Source organism: Oryza sativa, chromosome 6, assembly GCF_034140825.1.
Source record: "Oryza sativa Japonica Group chromosome 6, ASM3414082v1".
NCBI classification, from domain to species: domain Eukaryota; kingdom Viridiplantae; phylum Streptophyta; class Magnoliopsida; order Poales; family Poaceae; genus Oryza; species Oryza sativa.
Window position 1 is genome coordinate 4,727,763 of NC_089040.1, and position 15,417 is coordinate 4,743,179.

Below are 15,417 nucleotides of genomic sequence, written 5' to 3' on the forward strand. Positions count from 1 at the left end.
GTATGCTCATTTCTGATATATGGAAACTAGCATAGTGGTCCACGCAGATTGCGCGGCTAGCATCATTATATTTTCTCTCATATAATAACATATATGTTTTCTCAATGTAGTATTCAAATATATTAAAATGACAACATAATTTTAAATTTTATACTAACTTTACGAAACTACTAATGTGCAATATTCATATTGTATTTTATATACGTGTTAGTTATTAATTATTTTCAATATAAAATTTTAGTTATTTGTAAATTATATTATATGAACTCTAGACTCGTCTTTCAATATTTCTTTTTTTTAATTCAGAATTTTAGTTATCTATGAATTGTATTTCTATATAGACTCTAGGCTCTTCTTTCAATATTCTTTATTTTTAATTTTGAATTTCAGTTACTTCTAAATTGTATTCATATATTAACTTTAGACTCTTCTTCCTGTGTTTTTTTAATTTCGAATTTTAGTTATTTGTAAATTGTATTTTTACACGAACTCTAAAATCTACTTTTAATTTTATTATGTTTATTTAGAATTTTAGTTAGTTTTAAATTCCTATATGGACTCTATACTCTACTTCTAATATTCCTTATTTTAATTCCGAATTTCTATCATTTCTTAATTGTATTTCTATATGGACTCTAGTCTCCTCTTCCAATATTCCTTGTTTTTTAATTCCGAATTTCAACTATTTCTAAATTGTATTTCTATATGGACTCTGTTTTTCTTTTTCTCCGATTAATATGAGAATTTTTAGGCCGTGAGAGTGAACGTGGAGACTCATTTTTCTATTCCTTCAATAACTTAATAGATTGGAGAAGGGATCGCGTCCTCTTATATCATTTTTTTTAAAAAATTAAAGGATACCACCGTAAATAGAGCCAATAATGGATAGATATGGCAATTGATATGATCTGCTGAAAAAATTTTGCGTACTGCTTGTTTGATTCTACGATACTGTCATGGCAATCACTATCAAACTGGCCCCGCATAAGAAAAGTTAAAAACTAAGAATTCGTGGAGTGAACAATCTATGAACTCCCCGCGATTTTTTTTTAAAAATACAAACTCTTAGAAAAATTAGGATGAACAGCGAACCTCCTCAACTTAGATGGAAGAATGGATCCACGGCCTTTAGGGGTTGGTGCGGCGGAGGGACCATGCGCGCAGCGCGCATGAATGCTGCAGTAACGGAGCTCTGACTCAGGCGGCGCGGTGTGGTTGGGGAGGTGGGGGATTAGAGCAATACGGGTAGAATCGCACGGTATAGCAACCGGTGGCGCAGCCGCGCCCCTCCATAGGGGTGGACCACCGGCGGCGGCGGCGACGGTAGCGGCGGCGCGGCATTGGGCTCTCCGTCTGAACGATGGTGAGAATTGAGAACTGACAAAGAGGAAGGGAAGGGGATGAGCTCTGATTGAGGAAGAATTGGCCGTTGGATTTGGATGTATGGCTCAGATTTCACCTCTTAGCTACCCTATATCTTCCACTCTGGGTTCCTCCAAGAAGGCTAATGTACGGGTGATCGCGCGACCGCATAATCAGGTAGGCTTTTCTTATTTTGGCACCGCATGACTTTTTTTTTAAGATATATGTATGAAATTTGTATATAAAAGGTTATCTATCAAATTTATACTCTATGTTTTATTTGTTTGACGTTGGTTAAACTAACCAACTTCATATAAAAAGGAAAGAAAGGGGTATATAGAATTTTGCTAAGATTCTAGTACATTTTATACCTATAGAGTTTCAATGTATATATATTTATATGCATAAAGCACATGAATATTCTCAAACATAATTGTTTTTCTGTTGTTAGTACATTTTTTTAGAAAATCTTATTTTTGAATTTGTTTTCAAAACCAAGTTTTGTGCGTGCCCACGTGCGCTAGGACGAGGGCACTAGGAGCGACTGAGCAATTCGGGAGTGATGCGGTGGGGGAGGAGGAGAGGGGTGCCACTCCATGCACGATCATTCGCGCGTTAGACATCCTTAAGTTTCTCACATTCCATTCTCTTTCTACTAGTATGTGTTAAGTAATTTAACATGAACTTAAAAATAAGTTATAATGGAAGTGTCAATGCACCCTAGTTCCCAGATCTTTAGAGCATCTCTAAAGAGTGGCTAAATGATTTTCCATACTAAATTTGAAAAAGAATTGCTACCCAAATTCTGTGCATGCCAGAACTTAGCTTTTACCCAAATTTTGCTATGTTATTTATAGTTACTCTTATAGTTATGACCTCATCATCGAATCTCTTATCCACAACCGTACATATATCCTCTACGGCTCTACCATTGGAGAGATAAGTACTATTGCACAAAATATGCTACCATTTGTAAGTAAGTACGTGAATTTATTGTCTAACAACCCTATGTACTTACTTCTGTTCCTTTTAATAAAACATGTGCATCTCACGTGTTCCCAAAAACATTATCAAAATACACCTTCATTATGTACTTAATTAGACGCAATGAACCCGAGAGTGATAGAATTTTATCGTACTTACTTACCGAAACAATTCAAACTGTAACTAAATTTACATAGAAATGCTCATCGAAGTAGCGGGGGATATATAGTAAACAATTCGTGCATGCAGCGACGTACTCCCTCCGGTTCTTTTTATATGACGATGGCTAGTTCAGTAGTACTTAAGTTGCAAATACAAATAACTTTTTTTTTGAAAGGAATGTTGCAAATACAAATAATAAGCTTATATATCTCTTCACTCATATTAGCATTACCATTGCCGTTTAGGCCCAAGCGGTGCGCCACCGTCGCCGCCGCCGACGCCGCCATTGCCATCTCCGGTGAACTCCAAACCGTGAGCAGCATGATGAGCATCGCGGCGCCCATAGCCAACCGAGGCATTTCCTCCATAGCCGTACAGTACGAAAACGTGCAAATTAACTGCAAAGCAAGAGCTTAGTCGAGCTAGCTAATTAAGGAGCTAACACACAGCAATTAACAGTGCATGGCATCTCGAGACGAACTGCATGTATATATATAGGTAGAAGTATACGTATACACGGTTTTTTTAAAAAAAAATAAGTATATGTATACAGGCACTACTAATTAAGCAATTAAGTAATAGTAATTAACTAGGACACTAACACGCAACCAACGTACACACGGTTTATACACTGTCAAAATGGCTAGTTGACAGTATTTTTTTTAATACTATTTGTGTTTGGTAATGTACGTAGCCAGTCAGAAATTCGGAGTGTTTCCCAAGTATAGTAGTATACTCCAGATCAGGTACAGACTGTGTCAATGCATGTCAGAGAACGTCTCGATTGGGTATTCAGTTATACTATTCCTGTAACTACCTGCTCCTTACTATACGTTTATATAGGCCCTGTTTAGTTCGCGAAATAAAAATTTTTTGATGTCACATCGGACGTTTGATCGGATGTTGGAAGGGGTTTTCGGACATGAATGAAAAAACTAATTTCACAGCTCACCTGGAAACCGCGAGACGAATCTTTTGAGTCTAATTAATCCGTTATTAGCACATATAGATTACTATAGCACTTATGGCTAATTATGGACTAATTATACTAAAAAGATTCCTCTCGTGATTTTCATCATAACTGTGTAATTAGTTTTTTTATCTATATTTAATGCTTCATGCATATATATACAAAACTTCGATATGATGTTTTTAGAAAAAAAATTTTAGAACTAAACTGAGCCATACGTTGCAGAATGTAGAAATAATAATCAATCATTGACTTGACTTGACTTGAAACTGAGATTGAGTTAATTTATGATAATAATTTTGATGGTACATACAAATAGCTTAAATGCTACTAAAAAGTTAAAAAAAAAACGTTGGTTTAAAAAAATTTTCTAATAAAAGTAGATGGAAAAAGTTCTTAAAAAAAACATACTATTTAAGAGCTTGATAAGCATATATAACCACAATAAAATAATCTAAAAAGAATGGAACCTATCGAAACCCACATGCAGAGAATATGAGGGTGTAAGTGACTAATCCACTAAATCCAGTTATAAACTAAAATAAGCTACGAATATCTTATTATGATCTATATATGCGTGGGTTTGTGGCATACCAACTTATACACCTAGTAGAGAACAGTTCGTGTATACGAATACGAGTAGAGCAGTCTGGTGTTCTTTCTTAGAGGCTAAGGTTAGTTTTTGTAGGGATGACCAAATCATTGGGACTCCATGATTAGCACCAAACAGGCGCGTCGTCCCCTGTAATACGGTGCAAACGACGATGCGTTGTCTCGATCGGCTGACGAATTCACTGGTGGAGAAACCATCTTTGGTCGGTCGCCCGAAATCCACAATAGTCTCGGTTCCACTAAAAACCGGGACTAAAGATGATCTTTAGTCCCGGTTGGTGGCTACAGCGGGCATATTTGATCTTTAGTCTCGGTTGGTGTTACCAACCGGGACTAAAAATGATCTTTAGTCCCGGTTCTAAATCTGTCAGGCCTTGTCAGGCCCTCCGATATCTTTAGTCCCGGTTGATAACACCAACCGGGACTAAAGATAGGATTTTTAGTCCCGGTTGGTGTTACCAACCGGGACTAAAGATCCCAGGGATCTTTACTCCCGGTTGATAATATCAACCGGGAATAAAGCGTACGCACCAGCCCACGCACAAGCGCATGCGTAGCCCCTCTCTCTCTCTCTATCTCCTATCCTTATCTCTTTTTCTTCTCCTTCCTTATCTTCATCCTCTCCCCTTCCTCTTCTCTCACCCCCTCTCCTCCTCCCCTCCCCCTCTTCCTCTTGCAGAGGCAGCCGACGGCGGCGGGATGGGGGACGGGCACGAGCTGGCGGCGGCCGGCCGGCAGTGGCGGGATGGAGGCGGCCGGGCGCGGGCTGGCGGCGGCCAGGCGCGGGCTGGGGCTGGAGGCGGCCGGCCGGCGGCGGCGGGATTGCGGCTTGGCGCGGGCCAGCGGGATGGAGGACAGGCGGCGGCGACCCGGCGTGGGCCGGCGGGATGGAGGCCGGTCGCCGGCAGCCTCGCCCTCCCCTCCTCCAGATCCGGCCAGAGGGGAAGCGGCGGGATGGAGGACGGCCGGCGGCGGCCCGGCGCGGGCCGGCGGGATGGAGGCCGGTCGCCGGCGGCCTCGCCCTCCCCTCCCCCAGATCCGGCCGGAGGGGAAGCGGCGAGATGGGTGGCCGGCCGGCGGCGGGATGGGAGGCCGGCCGGTGAGTCGATTTTTTTTTTGATTTTTTTTAATTTGTGGTTTGGATGTTTTGATCTGTGAATGAATCTATGAATCGATATTGTGAATGAATCTGTGATGTTGTGAATGAGTATGTGACTCGATGTTGTCAATGAACCTTTGAATCAATATTGTGAATATATTTGTGATGTTGTGAATGAATATGTGAATGGATATTGTGAATGAATTTGTGGTGAATCTGTGAATCATGCTGTGGAGTTGTGATGTGGATTTGGGGTTTGATTTGATGATATGCATACCACTCGATTCGGGAGAAAATAAAAAAAAAGGACTAGCTGATGGACTGCCGCTACCCTCTCTTTAGTCCCGGTTGATGACACCAACCGGGACTAAAGCGCTAGCTTTAGTCCCGGTTGGTGTCATCAACCGGGACTAAAGATCGATCTTTAGTCCCGGTTTTTTCACCCGGGACTAAAGATAGCGATCTTTAGTCCCGGATTGGTAGTCCCGGTTTGAAAACCGGGACTATAGGGGGGTTACGAACCGGGACTAAAAAGCACTTCTCCACCAGTGATTCCTTCCCTATCCATTTCAAAGAACTTGAATGTTCTACACGTACTTCTAACGTTATATGTCTTCTCGATTAATGTTCAGGTCTTCGGACTCAACAGCATGCAAGTGGGACGGGCTAGCCCGCAGGTTTTAAAACTCGTTTAATTTTGCACTGGTTGAAGAAAAAAAATAGTAATTAGTGTGTGGGAGCATAAAACCACCAGATTAATTGAGGTCTTTATAATCGAATCGAATCTTTCCAGTGTAAATAAGATGCTAACATGATATAATTGTTTGCTGCTCTAAATCCACTGATATGGACACTAAAGTTTGAAACCATAAAAAATATTTATTTTTTTATGTATTATTATGAGTCAATTGCAGTACTTTGTTATTTTTTGGTACTAAATATTGATAAACACTTTTTTTTTCATATTGTAAAGAGTAGCCATAATATAAGAAATATTTTTCGCTAGCTATCAGATCAACCTTACTGCACTCCAATTGTGCGAGCAGCGGTGGCAGTGCCCTCCTGGCTATGGCGGCGCCCTTCCTCCCTCCCCGCGAGCGGCGGCGGCGGCTCCCTCCACCCCATATTGCCTCCCAGGCCCCCTGTTGCAGTCCTCCTCTCCCATCTCCCCCTTTTCCTCCCGTCTCGCCGGAACGGCACGGCGACGGGGAGGGAAACCACCGGCAGCGCTGTTTCCCCACGGCCACTCCCTCCCCTTCCTCCACCGGCCTCCCTCCCGCAGCAGGTAGATCTGGCAGCGGTGGCGGCCTCGCGGCAGCTACTGGTGGCAGCGGCGGCGGCTCCCTCCACCCCCGGCAGCCGCAGGTGGCGTTAGCGGCGGCTCCCTCCGTCCCCTGTCGCCTCCCCCCCCCCCCCCAACTTGCTAAAACGATGGCGGTGGCGGGGGCGGCGGTGCAGCTCGGCAAGCCACTGCCAGCGGCCACTCGCCGGATCTGGCCATGGGAGGCGGTGGCGACTGCTGCTACGGCAAACTCCGCTCGATTTTTGGTTGATTTGTTTTTTTTTATCTCCGTTTGCTATTCTTCTATTCTTGTATTTGGGATCTAACATGAACTGGATTAAAACTTTGTATGTTATTTGATGCGAACTCGTATGTATATGCTTCTATTTGTCTGATTGAATTTCGATTGGCATTTTTTTGGTTTTTTTGGTTGGGGGGTGATGCAATTCCAACTGAGATTTTTGGGGGGTGGGGGGCGGACGGACGAAAATTTGGGCACGGACAATGTAAGGATTGAAAAAATATGAATATTTTAATTAGTTAAGATTAAAATTAAGATTTCTTCATGTTTATACTAGTAGATTAAAATTGAATGTACATGTAAAGAAAACGGGACACAAGTTTATTCATGTTTATACTATTAGATTAAAAAGAATGTACATGTGAGTTGCAGTGGCGAAAACGAGTGCGCTGCCACCTAGAAAAAATGGTAAAGAAAACGAGACACAAATTTAGTTTACACATACAGTGGCATATATATATCAAAGTGAAAGCACTTCTTTTTTTTGTATAGGCAAATTAAACATGGTAACATTTTTCGCTTGTGTGTCAAGCTGCCCTAGCTGGATATAATAAGCAAAGTAGCAATGCCATCTGATCTGCTCTGTTGTCTCTCGGTAGTCAGTAGATGCACGGATCAAAAAAGCCCAAGACAAACATCAGCTGAACATCATTCATGCTCATTCAGCATGAATCTGATATCATGAATGACCAGATTATTTGTCTTGGGACAAATAATCTCTAGACTTCTGGTCTAGTTCCATGTTCAGATCTATACACTTGTTCATGCAGTTCTGATTCTGACTTTCTGACCAGTTGGTAATGCCCCCAGGTATAAGAAAAATCTGGACATTGATCAATCCTACAGCTAAAATTTCAAGGTATCATTCATCTGGTAGGCTGGAAGCGAATCAGTAGTTTTTTTATCTGCAGGGAAACGATAATAAAAGAGTACATATATTTTTTGAGGAAAACAAGAGTATATATATATTGCCTTTGGAAAATAGAAGTGATAATTACATTTTTGTTAAAGAATATCAATTGCAAGTGATAAAACATAAGACGTGATCAGTTACTAAACTATGCATAGAACTGTCTAATCCAACACGGCCTGCCGCCTGCGGTGAAGCATGGCTAGTTGCTGAGTGGGAACATCCCAGACTAATTTCTGCAGCAGATTATTGGTTAATACCTACAATAAATGAAGAGATGGAGCATTCTTGTTTTTATATTTCCAGAGCACGCTCAGCATGACCATGTAATTCATACTGTCTGGATGGAATTTGCAGGCACAGGGCCATTCTGAATTGGTCGAGGCTCTCCGCCATCAGCTAGCACGTTCGACACTCCCATGGATATCCTGGGAACTGCCAATTCTAACTTCATGGAGGTGTATATCAACCACAATGCAACCCATGCTGTTCTGTGCTTGATTAGATTCTTCATGTGCATCGTTTCGACCACCCACATCAGGACTTTGCACATCAGAATCTCTAATTTGGGTGTAATTGGCAAGAATTGACATGGAGAACCTAATCATCAGCATGAGAGTTGAGATACACCCAGTGATGATAAAAAGACCAGAGAAACTCCGCAAAGTGAGAGGTGCCGAATCTGTGTTGGGAATTGCATTACTTGGAGAGACAGCCTCTGCACCAAACCATTTCGTTTCCATACGTGACCCCTCATCCCCACTTGTTACATCCAACATGGCAGTTGAAAGATTATGCACCAGTGGAAAACCAGGAGGAAACACCTGAAGGGGAACAAAAAAAGAAAAAAACATGATCATGCCAGTTAGGCCAGAAAATTTTGTCCAGAATGTAGCATAGCTCTTAAAGGATGATGAGTGAATTAAGCGAAGCAATAGAGCAAGAGGCTTACAAAACCAAAACCGGGAGTCTTATATATGCGCTTAAGCATCTGGAATTCTTTCTGGTAATGAGGGTCTGAGACAATAGCGGTTAAATATGGGATCTCATCAACGATAGCAGACACACCTCCATTCTTGGACCCCTTCCTCAAAGCTTCAGCATATTCCTGTTTCTTTGTGTAGGATCTTAGCCTTCTTTCACTGAAACCTCGTCTTGTCAAAAATGAGTTCACAAAGGATCCCTCTTGGTATCCAACATAATCACCATTATTCAGGAGCTGGTCAAGATATGTCACTGAGGGCTTGAACCTCTTTACAGTTAGAATGGATGAAAAGCTAGCAGTGTAGCTCTGCACAAGAACCAGCACCACGAAGCACCAGATTACCACAACGATTTTTGACAAAGGACTTTTAATAATTTGACCTGTGCATAGTATAACAGAGATAGTAGGTTATTGAAGAAGTACTATGAGAAAATAGTTAAACCTCTTAATACTGCATATAGCCTACTAGTTGAGCCTCTAAGTACTAACCATGAGAAAATGTCAAAGTGGAGAAAGCAAAATAGAGAGCAGTGCTCAACTGCCTTGTGTTCGATCCTTGGTACTCCATGTTTCTGGGATGTTCAATTATCCAAATTACTAATGCGGTGAATAGAAAGAAGATCACAGTGGCAAACCAAAGTTCTTTTGTCAGTGGCTTCAAGAATACCCATTCGATTTTTGATTCAGATTCATTCTTCGCAAGCACAAGCATTGAAACACCAGACTCGGTGTACGGCATTGTGAACTCCACATGGCTAGCTCGATCGGCAATTATGGTTATATCCCCCACTGCTGCATCGTTGATCTGGTAGCAAGAACCAGCAGATATATAATATAAGTACTTGATTCTATAACAATGTCATTAAAACAGAGGGAGTAAGGCTTACCCCTGAAGATACACTCTGTACTAGCTCGTCATAAGAACGGTCGAAGACAACAAACTCATAAATCAGACGGTATGGTAACTTATTCACGGCAGCCTCGAAGAGATCAATGCAGTAGCCAGTGACACCTTGGTCAGTTACATTCACAAAAGCTCTAAAGCCATGTTTCAGTGGCACAGCAATCTTGAGTTTCTTATGATAAACTTCAGGCAAACATCCTAAGTTCCTCCTCACTCCAGCATTTATCCTCTTGGTTTCTGAATCAGGGACAAAGAAAAAAGGTTAGGCCCTGTTTAAATTCCAACTTTTTCCCTTTCAACTTTTCCGTCACATCGAACTTTTCTACACACACAAACTTCCAACTTTTCCGTCACATCGTTCCAATTTCTTCAAACTTCCAATTTTGGCGTGGAACTAAACACAGACTTAGTTCGTGTCAATTGTCAATCCAATATTCTCATGTCCTATGAGCAAAAATGAACTTCACTGCACAATAACAACAATAATTCTTTGCATATATTTGCACATTTCTGTTAGGCGCATTTCATAGAAGTCAAGTACATATGGCAAATTAAAACATTTCCATTTTTCCCTCCTCCACTATATTTTTATGGATACTTGTAAAATTCCGTGTACTGCTTGTTTGATTCTACGATACTGCCATTGCAATAACCATTCACAAACTTGGCCCACATAAGATAAGAAAATTTTAAATAAAAAAAACTAAGAATTCGTGGAGTGAACAAGTCAAGATGAACTCCCCGCAAACTTTTAATAATAAAAAAAATTCTCAAAAAAGAATTAAGATGAAGAGCGAACCTCCTCAACTTAGATGGACGGATGGATATGGGATCCACGGCCTTTAGGGGTTGGGTGCCGAGGAGACACCTACAGGAAGGTAGCTCTGATTCAGACGGTGTAGTTGGTGTGGGGAGGCGGGGATGACTTTGCATGTCAAATTTTAGCCCAACATAAAAAAAATACTACTCAAATTCCGTGCAGGTGGAATTATCCACGATCATAAATATATCCTTCTACCAGATGAGTGTTATCGCAACAAATATGCTACTACCATTTGTAAGTAAGTATGTAGAGTGCTAGACAATAAATTCATAGCCAACATTGTCAAAATATACCTTCATTATGCATAAAATTTTGGGGCAATTGCGTTTTTGACCCTGTTTTAAAGCCTAACTCCCAATTTAACCCTGTTTTCTTAAGTTTGCTCATTTGACCCTCTTTTTTAAAAATGAAGATCACACTTGACCCTATTACGAGAAGGCAACATAATGGTGTTAACCTGTAATAAAAATATCGTTTATGCCCTTGCTCATTTGACCCTACTTTATCAAAAGTTTTTATTTATTTACCCGATTTTGACAAAGGTTTGACAAATTAATTTGTCTTAGATTTGACGAATTTTGATAATTAAAGGTTTGACAAACGTAAATTAAAGGAAACTTGCAGACAAATGTGAGACACAAGCTAGTGAATTAACAGGAACTTGGCAAAGCTTTAATTTGCACTTCACGTACGTAAACCAGATAAACAGAAATCTCACCATACAGAGAGTTAATCGCAAGGACATAGCATTGTCGCATAATTCAGAAAATCTCGTTGGATAAGAAGGTTCAGAAAATAATTAATTCTTTCAAACGAGATTAGCAACACATCCATCCAGCCGGCGCATGGAGATGATGGGCGCGCAGGAGAGGATGAAATGAAGCAGCAGAGGCTAACCATACCGGAGGGCAAGACATGGCACGGCACAGGGGCGTACGTGATGGAGGCGGCAGGGGCAGGCAGGTATGGCGCGTCGTCGTCCCTCCCTCCGCCGCGCGCCAGCCTCCGTCGTCCCTCCGCGACGGACGGCCGAGACCGTAGCCGTGCGCCCTCTGCGCGCCGCCTCCGCCGAAAGCGCGCTTGCAGCTAGCTAGCCGCGCCGCCGAGAAGGCCGAGATGAGTGTGGACCACGGGATGAGGAATTTTGGGGATAGGGTTGAGGGGCATTTTGACCCGTTTGAGCTACAAAATACTCCTTTCGTTTCTAAATATTTAACACCGCTGACTTTTTAAGCACATATTTGACCGTTGTCTTATTTAAAAACTTTTGTGAAATATGTAAAGCCATATGTATACATATAAATATATTAATATATTTAACAATATATAAATGATACGAAAAGAATTAATAATTACTTAAATTTTTTGAATAATACAAACGGTCAAACATATTTAAAAAAGTCAACGGCATCAAATATTTAGAAACGGATGAAGTATTTTTTTATTATTTTTTAAGTGAAACCCTAATGGTGTAGGGAGAACTTAGTCAGACGGTAGCTTCGATTTTAAAAAATATGGTTAAATAGGCAAAGTTAAAAAAAAATAGAGTCAGATTAGTAGTTAATATCTAGAATGGGATCAAATAAGCAAATTGTCCCTAAAATTTTTAGCTACTTATCTCGATATATTGGGATAGAATTTTAACGTAGTTATATAAATAATTCAAAGTGTAATTCGTACTTCCATAGAAATGCTCACCGAAGTATCCGGGGATAATATAAAACTATATTGAATTCGTGCATGCAGCGATATGCAATGTGTACTAGTAAAGTTGAAAAATACAAATAAGTTTAGATCATATTTCTTCACTCATATTAGCATTACCATTGCAATTAAGGCCCAAGCTGTGCACCTCCGTCGCCGCCGCCGCCGCCATTGCCATCGCCGGCGAACTCCAAACCGTGAGCAGGATGACGAACGCCGCCGCCATAGCCAACCGACGGTGCTCCTCCATTGCCGTATTACGTACGTGCAACAAATTAATGTACTGCAAATTAAGCAAGAGCTTAGTCGAGCTAGCTAATTAACAAGTGCTCGCAGTGCATGGACATCTCGAGACGAACGTACTGCATGTGTATATATAAGCAGTAGTACATGTATACAGGAACTAATTAATTAAATAATTAAGTAGAAACTAGAGCTAGGATATATACTCCTACGCGACCAATACACTGTTAAGATAGCTAGCTAGTTGACAGTTTTTAATTACTTTATATGTGTGTGTTTGGTGTATATATGAAACCAGTCAGAAATTCAGAGTGTTTCCCAAGTATATTATATATATAGATCAAGTACAAACTGTCAAGAGAAAGTCTCAGTTATTCAGTTATACTATTCAGAAGTACTCAAGGCTGTACTATATCTACCTACTCCTAACTATACTGTACATGCGTTCTTTATAGTTGACATACGTACGGTCGATATGAAACTAATAAGTTCATGATAGTTATTCGAAAGTACGAATAAATGAATTAAATGTTAGAAAGTTGAATACATTAGTTTAAAAAGTTCTCTGATAAAAGTTGATGGAAAAAGTTTTCAGAAAATAAAAAAAAATTGTAATGTTTAGGAGCTGGACAAGCATAAGTTTTCAGAAAAGAATTAAGGTCCCATCATTTGGCTTATTACTTAATAAATCAAAACGGCTTATTAGGGAATAAAATTAAATTTATACGTAAATCTTGGTGACTTAAAAGCTAATACTGAAAAAGAAACTGCGTAGAAAATATCTTAAAAACAATCTTAAAATTAAATTTGAAAATTTAAAATTTAGCTTTTTCTTTGACTGATTACGCCATCCAATGAGAGACTTAATGAAACCTATCGTAACAACATAAGTATATAGAACTGTTCTTGTATACGAATACGAGTAGATCGAGCAGTCAGTTTTCTTACTACAGGCTAAGGTTATTTATTTTTGGTGATGACCAAATCATTGGGACTGCATGGTTTGACTCGATGGAGTTTTTAGCACCGAACAGGCGCGTCCCCTGTAATGCGGTGCAAATTTGTGATGTATTGCTACGGGGTGCAAATTTGTGATGTATTGCGTCTCGGCTGACGAATTCATTCCCTTATAGTCCAATAATAACTACGCATTACTGTTACATGTCTTGTCGTTTAATGTTCAGGTATTTGGACTATGTTACTCCCTCCGTAAAAAAAACCTAATCTAGTACTCCCTCCGTCCCATAATATAGCAACATAGTATAGGACGAGACATTTCATAGTACAATGAATCCGGACATGCTTCTTGTCCAGATTCGTTATACTATAAAGTGTCACATCCAATTGTTGCTATATCATAGGATGGAGGGAGTATTGGATTAGACGTTTCCTAGCGCAACGAATCTAGACACGTCTAGATTTATTATATTAGAAAACGTCACATCTAATACTAGATTAGCTTTTTTTTTTGACAGAGGGAGTAGGATGGACTAGCAGGTAAGGAAGCCATCCAATGCTGAACAGCAACATAACCCTTTCATGGACTCGTTTCAACCAGCAAAGCTATTGCAGCCAACAGGATGCACTGAAAACTGGACATGACATAGAACAACACTGAAATCTGAACCGAACAAATGACGAGTTCAGGAGTTCACCATTTCTCCCAGAATTTTTTTTCTTTTGATGACAGATCAAGCATGGAGCCGGCTTTTTAAAGAAAGCCCAAAGAGATAACAGAGTCTTTTACAGAAAATAAAATTTGAAAAAGAAACAGCTTTAGGTTTTTGCTGGGGACGCCAGCTTACACCGTGAGCATAGAGGAAACAACACAGCAAAAGCAATTTTTTACTTAAGAAGCAGCACCACAGATCTCCTGGCAGCGTTTGAGGCCTGACTTGCTTCAATTTCTACAGGATTGCTTCACGCCAACTTTGCAGCAGCGCACGCTCCTTCTCTCTTAGCAAGATGCTCCATTTCTGTGCAAAGGACAAAGACTTGAACCACCTGCATTGGAGATTTTACTAGAATGTTTTCAAACACTCACCCATTCCTAGTTAACCACAAAGCCCTGCAAAGACACCCCAGAAGAAAAATCCAAAGTTTAGTCTCCTTTTTATCTTTCTACAAATCAACACAGACCCAAAAACTGTTAGGATAGCCAGAAAGGTCCAGGGCCTCCTTGACAATACACCATGTAAAAAGTGCTAAAGGACAACCAAAAATAATATGAGCAGTGGTTTCAGTTTTGTCATACAACTTACAAAATTCAGTCTCCCCTCTCCATTTTCTCTTAACTAACTGATTTGCACAGGGAAGTCTACCCCTACCCACCAGATAAAGAAAATGCTTAATCTTAAGAGGCAGCCTACTCTTTCAGATCTCACACATCCCGGCATCTTTCACCCCACCAAAAGTCAGGATTCTATACATTGATTTGGTGGTGAAAAGGTTTTTCTTATTATGAGGCCAAACAATCGGATCCATATTCCGAGATAAATCTCTATCTTTCTGCTCATTCAGGTTCCTTCTAAAATTCCCTTATCAAAAACATCACTCATACTTCCAATTCCCTCATCAAAAACATCACTCACACTAGCCCCCTGCTGGTAACTAATCTCATACAAATCAACTGAACCCTCAGAGAGTTTGTCCCACACCACACACCTTTCCAAAAGAACACGGAAACCCCATTGTAAAACTTTTTCTCAATCAACCTTTCCAGCCATTTCTTAAAATAGTGCATCCCTTTCCAAAATTGAGACAACGGTATAGCTGAGCTCTCAAAGAAACTGTCATTACTCAAATACTTCTTCCTGTTGCAACGAGGATGAAGCGATGCCCCCTTGAAGAAGGTGGATCGATGAGGCCGATGACGTCGATTCCCCAGGCATCGAGTAAATGGGCCCTGCTCATGATGGAATATGATATCACTTTTGTACCGCAGAAAGCAATTAAGGGCCAAGCCTTGGCGGAATTTCTTGCTGCACATCCGGTGCCAGATGACTCCCCACTCATCACCAATCTACCGGATGAAGAGACTTCCTAAGTATCTCAAAGCACATGTCAGGACACCCAT

The 15,417-nt window shown here is 40.6% G+C and overlaps 1 protein-coding gene across 1 annotated transcript; it reads right to left on the minus strand.

The window, feature by feature from the left end:
• Positions 1-7,083: 7,083 nt before the first annotated feature.
• On the minus strand, positions 7,084-11,530 carry LOC9271597 (glutamate receptor 2.8). The gene is made up of 5 exons (XM_015786742.2): positions 11,332-11,530; positions 9,555-9,808; positions 9,157-9,472; positions 8,635-9,047; positions 7,084-8,506 (listed from the first exon to the last, which is right to left on the minus strand). Exons 3-5 carry the CDS (start codon positions 9,404-9,406, stop codon positions 8,078-8,080), a joined length of 1,092 nt encoding a protein of 363 aa, XP_015642228.2. The 5' UTR covers positions 9,407-9,472; positions 9,555-9,808; positions 11,332-11,530; the 3' UTR covers positions 7,084-8,077.
• Between the last annotated feature and the right edge of the window lie 3,887 nt (positions 11,531-15,417).